The sequence below is a fragment of the Pteropus alecto genome, unplaced genomic scaffold, assembly GCF_000325575.1.
Source record: "Pteropus alecto unplaced genomic scaffold, ASM32557v1 scaffold137, whole genome shotgun sequence".
Classification (NCBI taxonomy): domain Eukaryota; kingdom Metazoa; phylum Chordata; class Mammalia; order Chiroptera; family Pteropodidae; genus Pteropus; species Pteropus alecto.
Genome location: NW_006440135.1, coordinates 2,079,281 through 2,091,920, shown reverse-complemented (window position 1 = coordinate 2,091,920; position 12,640 = coordinate 2,079,281). Strand labels below are relative to the sequence as shown.

At 53.1% G+C, this 12,640-nt stretch overlaps 1 protein-coding gene across 1 annotated transcript in view; it reads left to right on the top strand.

Moving 5' to 3' along the window:
- ADAMTS16 (ADAM metallopeptidase with thrombospondin type 1 motif 16) overlaps window positions 1-12,640 on the top strand; it is a 106,662-nt gene that overhangs the window by 25,691 nt on the left and 68,331 nt on the right. The window contains exons 6-10 of the mRNA XM_025050503.1: window positions 1,151-1,178; window positions 1,429-1,561; window positions 3,699-3,858; window positions 5,296-5,401; window positions 10,004-10,141. Of these exons, the coding sequence (XP_024906271.1) occupies window positions 1,151-1,178; window positions 1,429-1,561; window positions 3,699-3,858; window positions 5,296-5,401; window positions 10,004-10,141 (565 nt within the window). The remainder of the gene's footprint in view (window positions 1-1,150; window positions 1,179-1,428; window positions 1,562-3,698; window positions 3,859-5,295; window positions 5,402-10,003; window positions 10,142-12,640) is intronic.

The window sequence follows — 12,640 nt, the reverse complement described above, 5'->3', positions numbered from 1 at the left end:
ACGATCCTCAACATGGTGAGCGTCCCCACTCGCGCGGCCACACGTGCCGTCACGCCCAGCGGGCTGTGTGTGCGTGTGCGCGTGCGTGGGCGCGTGAGTGTGTGTGCGTGCGTGTGCGCGTGCGCTCGCACGTGGTTCATGCCCTTCTCTTTGCTATGGATTTACGTCTCCTACCTTGAAATAGTCCATCTGCGATAACTCCTTCCGTTTTACTGTGCTCCCATCCAAAGAGCCGTTTTCAGAACTTCAGAGAATAAATTAAGGGAGGATAAATAATTTGACCCTCTCCGTACACCGGTGACATGTTTGGATGTACTGATGTCATTAGTTACCAGAAATCCATAAGAGGATGATGAGACATTTTAGTGCAAGAGATCTGTTTATCACCATTATATGTGTGATTATGGATGGTTATATAGGAACGGCTCATTTTTAGCAATATTTATGTCCACATATTGCATTTACATTACTTTATCTACAAAACAGAGGTAGAGCACAACCTTTAGAATGTCCTCTCAGATGAAATGTCTGTGTCCCAGACTAGCAGCTGTAGTGATTATGGAACAGTGGTGACAGGCATCTAAATCCCACTTCGTCTAAGTGACATCCAGATAACAGAAGGTAAAATCTTGGGCCACCAAAATGTGTTTTAAAAATTAGATGTGATGACAGTATTTCACATGTATATTTTACGTTCTACCTCGATAAAAAAAAAGAGCACCCCACATGCGTTTCACGCTTCCGTTTGCCACGTGATTATGGCGGGTCGCGTCGTTTTTGGTACCGACCCTGTGGTTTATGGCCTCCCAGGGCACTGAGGGAGACGGTGACACCAAACACCCTACCACGGCACGTCCACGAGGCTGAGGACGGCAGGGCCAAGTGTCGCCTCTAGTCCATAGAGCTTTTCTGATGCTTCTACACCCCGAGGGTGGAGCAGGGAGAGGCCAGCTCCCCACCGCAGCCCACACTGCCAGCTGTCGCGGCCCCGAAGTGCCACGCTCACCTCTACATCTGCAGGCGTCACCTCTAATGTTTGCCTCTTGCTTTGATCGTTTCATTCCCACGTTCCCTTCTTTTTCTGGGATCCTCCTGGTCTCTCCCCGTGCATTTCTCTTCTTCTTCTGGAATCCCTTGCCAGGAGATTGGGGAAGACTGGCCTGTGGCCATCGCCATGAGTAAAAACCCTCCTGTTCTAAGGAGAACACTTGCCAGTTCTGAGACCTCATCGTCCTGCCACTGGCGTTTGAGAAGAGGTTCCCTCCCAGGCACCAGCGACAAGGGTCTAACGGTGGGTGTGCGTGGTCGGCGGAGATTCCTACACCTGTCCGTCTGGCAGTGTAAGAGACGCGACGTTGCTACGTAACCGGAGTTGGAGGACACAGGTGTCCTTCAGCGCCAGGACTCCAGGCTGACTGGGGCCTTGAGGAAAACGGTGTCACACGTGGTCCCGACGTGGGCTGCTTGTCTTTTTCAGGTGTCTGCTTTGTTCAAGGATGGGACGATAGGAGGAAACATCAACATTGCGATCGTGGGGCTGATTCTTCTAGAAGAAGAGCAGGTATTCTATCTTTGAAAACAGCAGCTTATTTTTCTCTCATAAAAGTAAATGCAAACGACATGCTTTGTTTTCCTTAATCTAATTCTTCTATGGATTTGTGTTTTTACTGCTTTCTCTTGGAGACAAAGCTTTTAAAATATTCTTTGTCTAATTCAATGAGTTGCTTGTCAACTGAACGATTATTTGGCTTTCTGGTTTGTAAGCAGAGGGAGTAAGGAGTGCTCATGGAATGGGCTGATTTAAAAATGGAATAGACAGGCTGCCTTTAACATCTGGGTGGGAAGCACACTCGGAATAAAAAGAGCAAAACACGTCTTTGGCCACTGTGAACTTGAACGATGCTGAGTGGAGCCGAGCCCTGTTTATCTTTTTCTAGAAGACTAAAAATGTTCCACAGCGTAGAGGGGACCTCGCAGGATGTGGCCTCGCATTGTCGCCTCCCAGCTCCTCAGATGGAGCCCACCGCCCTCACACTTTCAGTCTCGGGGTTTTATTGTCATAGAGATTCTGCCACATCGAGCACATTTTTCTTGTTGCCTACGAGACCCGGATTCTGCTGGATCTGGGCAGTGTGTGGGGAGCGCCTCGCCTCTGCCTCCGTCCCAGAGTTCCTGTCTGAATGCACAGGCATGCACCCCAGTTCACAGCCAAGGTGTCTATGGGTGTCCCGCAGTGAGAGTCATGGCATCTCTGCCGTAAAAGGCTCTCACCTGGACTTGACCCCAGGCTGATCGCCGACCAGGCGTGGGCGAGCGAGCTGGGGTCCTGAGTCAGTTTCGCTGACGTTGTGGCAGAGTCTCCTGTTAGAAATAGTTTTCTTGTTTATAAAACAAATAAGTTTTTAGATGAAATCTCAGGTCATTCGCAAGATCTAAGATGCCTACAGACTTTAATATTCCGGGTCTCTGCTCTTCTCCTGGGCAGGGAGGGGATGTGCGTGGGCCGGACACCTCTCGCCTGACCGGTCAGGAAGATACAAGTTCATTGTCTTTTGTGCAGTGTGCGTCCGTGTCTGGGAAGGAGGCCCGAGCCAGCAGGGCTTCTCAGGTGACAGGTTAATTATTCCTTGCAGTAAATCGTTTTCACTTTGGAATTCCTCCAAGTTGCAAAGAATAAGCAAAGTCCTCTTTTGATCGTACACCTGTGTTAACTTTAATGAACGCAGTTTTCCTGCGAATCACCAGCTGAAGAATGCAAGGCGTGTCCCCGCGCTGAGTGCAGCGTTTAGCACAGGTGTCTTTGACTTTCTGGAAAGACATAATAAACACGTAAGGAGAAAACATATTCTGTGACTGAGGGAAAACATTTTAACATGATACTCTCGTCATGAAAGCTTTACACAAGTTACCATAAAATCCAGGTTTTTAATCTGGTTTTCTCTGACCATCCGCAGGAAAACATAACATTCCTATAAATGAGGTTCACACAGCTCCTTGCAGCCTGCTGCGGTGGATGCTCCTGCCACCCCAAATCCTTCATCTCCTATGAGTTCGCGTGTTCCTCATCCCGATGGTTCACCGTGGCTTTGTCAGAACTCGGTGTAGACGGATGAGGTCCAGAGTCTTCTATATCATTTCCTTCTACTCCCAGTTTGTTCTAGAAACAAAGCTTTAGCAACGGACCTGCTCTTCTCATAAATAGGTTAGCTCTGTAGGAAAGTGACTTAATTTAACACGGCAAGAATAAATATGAAAAGAGCTATAAATTGGAAATCCCACTTGTTTAACTGGTTATGAAGTAAACATTCACCGATTAGGTGTGTTTTGCATATGTGCTTAGTCATATGGAAACGATCCTGTTACATAATTTCGCAAACAGCTTTATGAAGGTTTTAGATGCAAAAATCGTATACACCGAAGTCATCGTCGTTGGCTCACTCAGAATGAATCGGCTGAGTACATGCCCCTTGGTTTGGTCAGACGAGGCACGGGAGTGTGTCTGCACCGAATCTGCACGGGTTTTATACAACACGCCTCTTTTGTGTTATAATACGTGAAACGGATATGTTAGCCCTTGTGCCGTTCAGATCTGCCCGTGTATCTGCGGTCCGGGTTAATGGATTTGCCGCGGCACCAGGGCCAGTCAACAGCTGCCTCGTAACGTGTCCCCTTTCTGTTCTCGTGGGGACCCGGCCCAGCCAGGGCTCGTGCTGCGACATCATGCGGACCGCACCTTAAGCAGCTTCTGCCAGTGGCAGTCCGGGCTGACGGGGAAGGACGGGGCTCGCCACGACCACGCCATCCTGCTGACCGGGCTGGATATATGTTCCTGGAAGAACGAGCCCTGTGACACGTTGGGTAAGGTCCTCCGGCCGGGCTCTGGAAAGCACGTATGTGCCCTGTGCCCGCCGCGGCCTGGCATGTTGAGCGCTTTGGCCCTCATTCCGAATCCTTAAGCAGTAGCCGCTGCCGAGTACATGAGGAAGAGGCTTGCATCGCTGTATAAGCTTTGGCCACACCTAGGAGTCGGCATTGATTCGTCGGAAGTGACCATTTCACAAGGACACGGCCATCCGCAAGCGTCCTGTGTCTTCTAACTTGATAGTTGCTTTCACTTCTCCTTCCACTTGTGAGGAGGGGTCGGTGCCTTCGAGGGGGCTTTGCTCCGTGGCGGAGATGGCGCGTTATGAGTGTCGCTAGAGATATTCCCCCTTGGCCCCTTTCTTTGTAAATGTCTCCGTCGTAGGGATCTTGTCACGTTTATAGGGCTGAGTTTAACTTAGAGGTGGCACTTCGATGTTTTTCCGAATAGTCGGTGTGTGAAGCACAGCGTGCCACTGACCAGGGCTCTCCTGCACGTTTGTCCCAACTCCTCATTATTCCCCAGGATTTTAGGGAAGGAGATCCTTTATTATAAAAACATTCCGACAGGACTCAGTTTAATAGCGGCGAATCCTGACCGCTTGTGCGTAGGAAGCCCTGCTTACAAGGCTGGCCCTTGGCTGGCCTCCAACAACTCAGGCTTCAGGAAGGTCCCCGCCACCCGAGCTGCTGAGCGTGGTCCCCTGCACCTACGCTGCTGGGACAGTGTGGTTTATGCAGAACACCTGCCTTCCTCCTGCTGGTCTGGGCTTTGGGCCCATGACAAGCACAGGTGCTTATGTGGCCAGACCCCAATAGGACCCCTGGGCCCTGCATCTCCACTGAGCCTCCCTGGTGGGCAGTGGTCTTGTCCACTTGTCATGACATAATCCCGGGGGAATGAAGCCATGTGGCCTCTGGGAGCTCATGCCTGGTCCCCGACTCCTTCCCACATGCTTGTTCCCACTGCTGATTTTTCTCTGCCCATTTGCCAGATTCAGGCACTCCCAGAGTGTGTCACACTCTGATTCTACGCGTCCTCGGGGCAAATCTCGGAACCTGGGGCGGGCTCAGCACCCCTGACGTGCACACTCCCCACAGCTCTGTTCCACCCAGGCTTGTAAGAACACAGATGAGTGTGGAGGAAGGCAGGACCCCTCCCCCATCTGCAGCGAGGCCCCCTCTTCGCTCGTCCTGGTTATAACCCACGGCACGAGCGCTTCGCAGAGCCCTGGATGGCTTTCCCGCAGGGAGAAGAGACCCCTCTCTCCCACATCGAGCTGTCTGTGGTTGCGCAAGGGTTTCCCGTGTCCTGTGTCACCAGGCGAAGATGAGGCGTGAACGTCCCTGAACGAGGGGGGTCCCCGTGCGCGTGCGACACGCCCCTGCTTCCCACGATCCCGCCGTACATGCTTTGCCCTTCGTGCCCCGCAGGCTTCGCTCCCATCAGCGGGATGTGCAGTAAATACCGCAGCTGCACGGTTAACGAGGACACGGGGCTCGGCCTGGCTTTCACCATCGCCCACGAGTCTGGACACAAGTAAGTGCACGCCCGCGGGAGGGCGCCGCCCCGGCGCCTGGCCCTCCTGGTTGGTTGCCATGGAAATACCGGTTCATTCGGGCACGTGGGTAAGGGGAAGTCACATGCATCCAAGGAGACTGCCGTTGACACGTGGGGACGCCATCGCACAGGGGCCTCACTCTGCACACCCCGTGCCCACGTCACACCCCCTCACTGTGTTCTTCCCTTGCGTTCCTGCTCACACGTGCGTGTGCCATTGCAGGCACTTGGGTCAGCCTCTGCCCCTTGGTCCTGTGGGCTGGTCTCATTCCATGGTCAGCTCCTGTGGGGGGACTCTGACGACCGAGGGGAGCAGCAAGCCCTCTGCCGTTAACTCGCGACTCCCGAGTTTGTGACTTACGTCGCTGAGAGCGTGGGATGTTTTTTGACTGGCGAGCTGAGCAGAGCCCGGGGGGCCCTGGAGCAGCAGGGGGCCGGGCCCAGTGGGAGCGTTTGCCTCCCAGCTTCCCTTCTGCCCAGCATTGTCACTTTGAAATGGGACAGCATCCGGGAGGGCAGGGAGCCCGCGGCTCGGCACAGACAGATGCGGGGGTGGCACAGGCTGCTCTCAGCAGTGAGCGACTTGTCACTGGTGGCCCTTTTTTATGTGACAAGCTTACATTTATTCCTGTAGAATGAAAGTTTTCTATTAATTACTTACAGAAACTTACCCTTAGATACGGTTGCTTAGGCTAACGACGCTGTAAGCTGCCTTCCCGCGAGGCCCCCCCCACTTTTTCTTAGTGGGACCACCTGCCCACTCCCTGCAGCGGCCCGGACGGTAATTCTGATATTACTTGCCAAATCACAAACCTCGAGAAAGTCAGTGTTTGCGATTTGGTCTCCATCCCCTATTTAGAAAATGGACTGAGGTCGCCTGACGTGTTCATAGCATCGGTATGTGTGTGTGGGTGTGTGTGTTCACACGTGCGTGCCTGCCTTTCACGGAACCGCACGGAGGCCCCGCAGACGTTGGCCGTATGTGAGCAGAAGGCCCAGAAGTGACGCTGTCTGTCCTCTGCCTGACCCCTTCATCGTCACAGGTAATGGCTGACTTTCCCAGGGCCTAGAAAATTGCGCCTACGCTTTCTAAAGCTTTCGGTTAAATCATAATTGCATTTTTAATAGACTGCTAGAGCCGAGACTTCAAAAACTCTCATTATTTCAACGACACGGGCCTCTTGCTGCCTTCTGAACCATACCTGAATTTAATTAAACTCTGAAGGTAAGAAATATTTAAGGCACGGAGGGCCAAGCAAATCAGCACAAGATGAACAGCCGAGATACGGGCATCAGGCGCACAGGTGGCGAGTTTAACTACAGTTAAACCGATGCATCCACAACGAGGCTGGGCTCCGAGGCTTCGCTGTCTACACCTGCCGCTGCTTGCTTTTGTGTCGTCCAGAAGTCTATTAGCAATATTTCTTTTCGTCACTCGGGCTGGGTCTAGATGGAAGAAGACTTCCTTCCAAACAAGAGAGAGGTGTTTTTATTTGCAAATGGGACTACACATGGGGAGAAGGAAGGAAGAGCTGGATTTGGATAAGGGGAGACCCGCTCCTCATAGAATTAACCCCAGAAAATCACCGACTCCTTCCTGAGCACCGGGCGTGGAGAGGACCAGGGGGAACCGGGAGCTCTGAAGAGCCGACGCTGCCAGCGAAAGAGCTGCTGGTCGTTGAAACAGGACACGAATGGCAGAGCCGTGCGTACGAACCCGCGTGTGCTCAGTGCCAAAACGGGTGACAGTCAAGACGGCAGAGCCGGAAACCGCCGTGGCTGCTGGTCGTTGAAACAGGACACGAATGGCAGAGACGTGCGTACGAACCGCGTGTGCTCAGTGCCAAAACGGTGACAGTCACGACGACAGAGCCGGAAACCGCCGTGATGCCCGCGCTTTGCAGAGAGCCGTCCGTCAAATGCGCAGAGCGATTCATTTCCCCCGCAGCTCACGCCACAGGAGCCACTCGGACAGTCTCTTACCCGCAGCGGGCTAGCTCAGCAGGCAGGCCGGGCGAGGACGGGCGAATGCGCCCGGATGGGGTGGGAGGAGCCAGCAGGTGCCTGAACCGAGAGCGAGGGCTTCTCCCTGCGAGGAGGCGGTGGGCTGTGGGATGGCGGGCTCGGGGCTCAACCCGCGGATCCTGGTTGGCTGGAAGGCAAGCACATGTGTTCCGTTCATTTGCCTCTTGAGGACCGTGGGTCTGACGTGTGGATGGGACCTCATGACATGGACAGCGTGATCCGAGGTGAGGAGCTCCAAGCGCAGTCAGTTCTTGAGTTCTGTGCCTTCAGAGTTAGAAAGTAGTTTTACATCTGTTAGGTCTGCATAAAACACCTTACTCCACAGGAGACTGTTTTCTCTTCAGTCCTGTGTCCATTCAGACTGGCATCTTCAGTCCTGTGTCCATTCAGAATGGCACCTTCAGTCCTGTGTCCATTCAGACTGGCATTTATCTAGGACACTTCAAGGACGATAAAGTGTCTTTTTCACATTCGGGTCGGAGGCCAGCGAGGGGAAGGCGCTTCGGCATTTCATTGTGTCACTTTCTCCCCAAGGCAGCCACCCCTGTGTGATTACAGTCCGAGCCACGTCATAGCCGTGACACATTTCCTCTGCCGTGCGCTCACTCTGGCCTTGACCGACTGCTCTTAATAGAGCTGCAGAGAATGGGTGGAGGCCGCAATGACCACATCGCCCACGGTCGCGAGCAGGAGTTTTGCAGAAATTGGACAATATTTGCATGTTAGGATTTCTTGGATATGCCCTTTCGTCACACTCAGGTCACTCACACACACGCTCACACTCACACACACTCACACACTCATGCATACACTCACACATGCACACAGTCACACACATACACGCACACTCACACATGCACATACACACACTCACACACATGTTCTCACTCACACACTCACACTCACACATGCATACACATGCACACACTCAGAACACACACATATACTCACACTCATGTGCACACACGCACACACACACGCTCATGCACATGCTCACACACATGCTCTCACACACACTCAGACACTCACACTTGCACTCAAACGCATACACACATGCTCAGAACACACACTCACACTCACATGCACACACACTCCACACTCATGCATACACTCACACATGCACACACTCACACATACAGATGCACACTCACACGCACATACACACGCTCACACACATGCTCTCACACTCACACACTCAAACGCATACACATGCACACTCAGAACACGCACATACACTCACACACTCTCACGTGCACACACGCACACACACGCTCATGCACACGCTCACGCACATGCTCTCACACTCACAGACACTCACACTCGCACTCAGACGCATACACGCTCAGAACGCACACTCACACTCTCCCATGCACACACTCACACTCGCACATGCACACTCACACACTCACACACAGTCACACACACACAAACACGCACGCATGTACCCACACACACTCACACACATACACACTCTCATACACACTCACACACACACACACACCTGCACACACACTCACACACACCCACACAGGCTGTCGTCCCCGGGGAGCCGTCCGCCCTGCGGGGCGGTGACGGTGCCAGTGAGCCCTCCGATAGGCCGGAGTGTAGGACCTTGAGCAGGACGCTTGGCGGGGAGGCAGCCGGTGGCATTCGCACAGGTGCAGCGCTCCCCGCCACCCGGGTGACGGGAAGGGGGCGGTGACCGGCCCTGTGGGATTTAAGGTCCCTTAAAGAACCACGTGAAGGGTCTCCACAGGCTCTGGGGCTTCACATGTCCCCGTTTACTGGGCTGGAGCCAGAGCGCGTTCTCAAACTGTCAGGTGCCGAATTTCACATGTCCCCGTTTACTGGGCTGGAGCCAGAGCCTCAAAGTGGTTTTCTTTTCACCCAAGAGGACCAGGTAACCCCTCACACGAGGCCCACGGATAAGGCGACCGCAGCCGCCCCCTGGGGTTGCCTGGAGCCACTTCCTCAAAGGGACGCAGGCAGTAGCCAGGTCGAGCACTGTCCGCTGTCACGGCATCCAGCAGCACCAGTCCAGCCGCGACGGGCCGCCCCGGGGTCGGGGGATGAACAGGTCAGCGCCAGCACCAGGACCTGCGGCCTTGGCTGCGCGTTCTCAAACGGTCAGGTGCCGAACCCCGGCGCCAGTACGTCTGAGAGGCTGGGTCCTCCACGCACCCTGGAGAGCGGAGGGGAGCGCAGAGGGAGGAGGGGTGCAGAGGCGTCCCGGCTCCGCCAGGACCAAGCGACCCACTCCCCCCACCCCCGCCCCAGATGCTGTTAGTAACGAAAGCCTCTCTCTCCCTTTCGCTGACATCCACACAGTCGCCATGTCCGTCCGTGGCGCGCACCTCAGCGGACAGCAGCTCCTCGGGAAAGGTCCGGAGCGCGCGGCTCAACTCCATGGCTTGGCCGATAAGGCTCTTTATCTCTGCCCGACCAGGACGCGGAGGCAGGGGCATCTTCGCGGGGCCCCGTGTGTGTGCGTTGGGGCGTGTTACACGACCCTTAAACGCTTCTTTGCTCTGGAAGAGCCGTTTCTCTCTCTCGCAGCTTCGGCATGGTCCACGACGGAGAGGGGAACCTGTGCACGAAGTCCGAGGGGAACATAATGTCCCCCACGCTGGCGGGACGCAACGGGCTCTTCTCCTGGTCGCCCTGCAGCCGCCAGTACCTGCGCAGGTTTCTGAGGTATGACGTTTGGGACCCGGCCCTGAATCTCTCGTCACCTTGGATGTTCGCTGCCTCGGCAGCCCGATCATGTCCAAGCCTGGGTGTGGCTTCCCAAGGTGGCTCCCACTGGACGGTGTCTTAAGACATTCATATGGCCAAGGAGTTTGCCATATGCTTCCTTAGGGCCTGGAGGTGTAACCCAACATCGTAGGACCTTTAAGCTCGGAAGTCTGTGTGACACTCACCGAGCCAGAATAGTGTGTCCACACTTAGCTTTTTTTAATTTCTCACGTCTGTAACTACACAGTCCGGTCGGGAAGAGGAAGATGCAGTGCATACACGTCTGTGTACAGAAGGGTAAAATACGCCGAACTTTCTTAGGTTTTGTTTTCTTTCGTTCTGTTTTCTTTTTTAACAAAATTCATTTTTTTCATGAAAAGCAAAACTGGACTCTGTAAACCTTGACCCGGCTCTAAATCCTGTAATTTTTAAGAATTATTTTTAGGAAATTTCATTATAGTACTAGTTCCTTTAGGGCATAGGACGCTGGGGAGGTAGGGTTTGACCCCCAGAACAATAGATAGTAGATTTTAAAATTTTAGAGAAAGAGGGACTTTGAGAAAAACCTTAGACCCGCCGGTAGGTTAGATCGTCCCCGAATCTCACGGGCGTTGAGTTCGCCCTAGGGCTTAAGCTGTAGGGCACAGCTCTATTCCTGACTTGTCTCATCACGGGTCGCTGAGGCCTCTGCTCCGTGCTTCGTTCAGAGACACAGGTCCGCTCCACACTGTGGCTCTGCCCTCTTCTGGGTCCTTGCTCTCCGCTCGGCCAGGAGGGGGCCGGGGAGAGAGACTCGAGGGCATGCGGCACGGGGACTGTGTTCCTGGACATGAGGACGCAGCCGGGGGCCCTCCAAAGTGAGAGGGAGGCTGAGGCAAGGCCGCTGTGTGCTCTGGAGGAGAAGGACAGAGGGCCGTGCAGGGAGGGACATGTGCGCTGTGTCGTCAGCCCCGAATCACGTCCCCGGTGGCATCACTGAGCCCTGCGGGGCCTGGCTCTCTGGTGACAGAATTGGCTCTAGGAGCCGGGCATCTGGACACCAGACCTGACCTCTCCCCGCCGATCTAAGAACCATCAGTGCAAAGAGCTGAGGAAAAACGATTCTGTTGCAATCTTAGCCTTCATGTTTGTTTTCAGTCTGCGAGCACTTAACACAATCACTCGACTCAAATGCTAAAACGATGATGAGGGAGAATCTTTCTTTAGAGAGTAGCTCCTGACTCTGAGGGTGACTCGTCTCTGAGAATCAATGCGCAGAACCGAACGCAGGGGCGTAAGGCAGGGGCTGGGGCCCCCTCGGCCCCGACGTGCCTCTGCTCCCCCCGAACACGTCCTGTGACCAGGGGACAGGGCCTGGGACAGATTGCAGTGTCATATTTTGGTCCTCGTGGGAGACACACCGATGTCACCTTTGCCATTTCTGGAGCATCATTGTTCTTTGGCCTCAGGAGTGAGAACTTCTCTTGTTCAGGACGAAGGATGCGTTTATTCAGCAGACACAGAAGGGCTGCGTTCGCTCGCCGACAGCTCACCGACTCACAGCTGCCTACGGAGTCCAGGGGAGGAGAGAAAAACTTAAACTTCCTTATTTTCAAACCCCCCCAATGCCAGCAAGAAATGAAGAAGAGAGGACTGTGTTTGCTCACGGTTCTGAGGTTCGTCAAAGAAAGCATAAGAATTGCCACTCGTTTTAATTGCGTATTTGGGGGAAAAAAATTAACAGATGAAACCACTTTACCTTAAGAAATTAGAATGGATTATCGCAAGAAAAAGACATTAGTAGAAGTCAAAGTCAGATGAAGAGAAAAGCAAGTGAGAATGAAAAGCGCAGACCAAGAAAAAACGCACAAACATGTAGACCCTGGAGGACAATCTTCATCTGCGGTATCGAAGCTTCCAGTTGGCCTAGAGGCTTTCTAGAAACCAAAGCAAGAAAAGACAATATAATCTGGTTGTATTAATAGAAGTAGGGCAAATACCAATATTTCAAGGATAGCAGAGCTTTCCCAGCGCAAAATTAAAAAAATAAAACTGCTTATATATGTACATAAATGCAGTTATAGATTTATGTATAAGCACACGCATTTGTAAAAATGTAATATAAATATACTTTATATTTACATGATACTCTATATATGGTACGTTGGGCGTATAAAATGTATTTCACATATTTGTAACAATAAAATTATATTTATGTCACATAGTGACTGTTTATAAATATTAATACAAACACAATAAAGAAAACCTCTGACGGTCGCCTATGTGTACCCATCCCCCGCTGCACCCAACGACACCTGTGTGACCTCCCCCTTCTGCCCACGCCGGGACCGACCCCAGGGCCGTTCCATCCCCGCCCTGTCCACACAGGCACCAAGGACGCTTTTCTTCCACTTCTGTTTTTGCCACGACGCGATGCCCCCGGCGAACAGGCCACAGCGCGTGGAGGGCCAGCGGCAG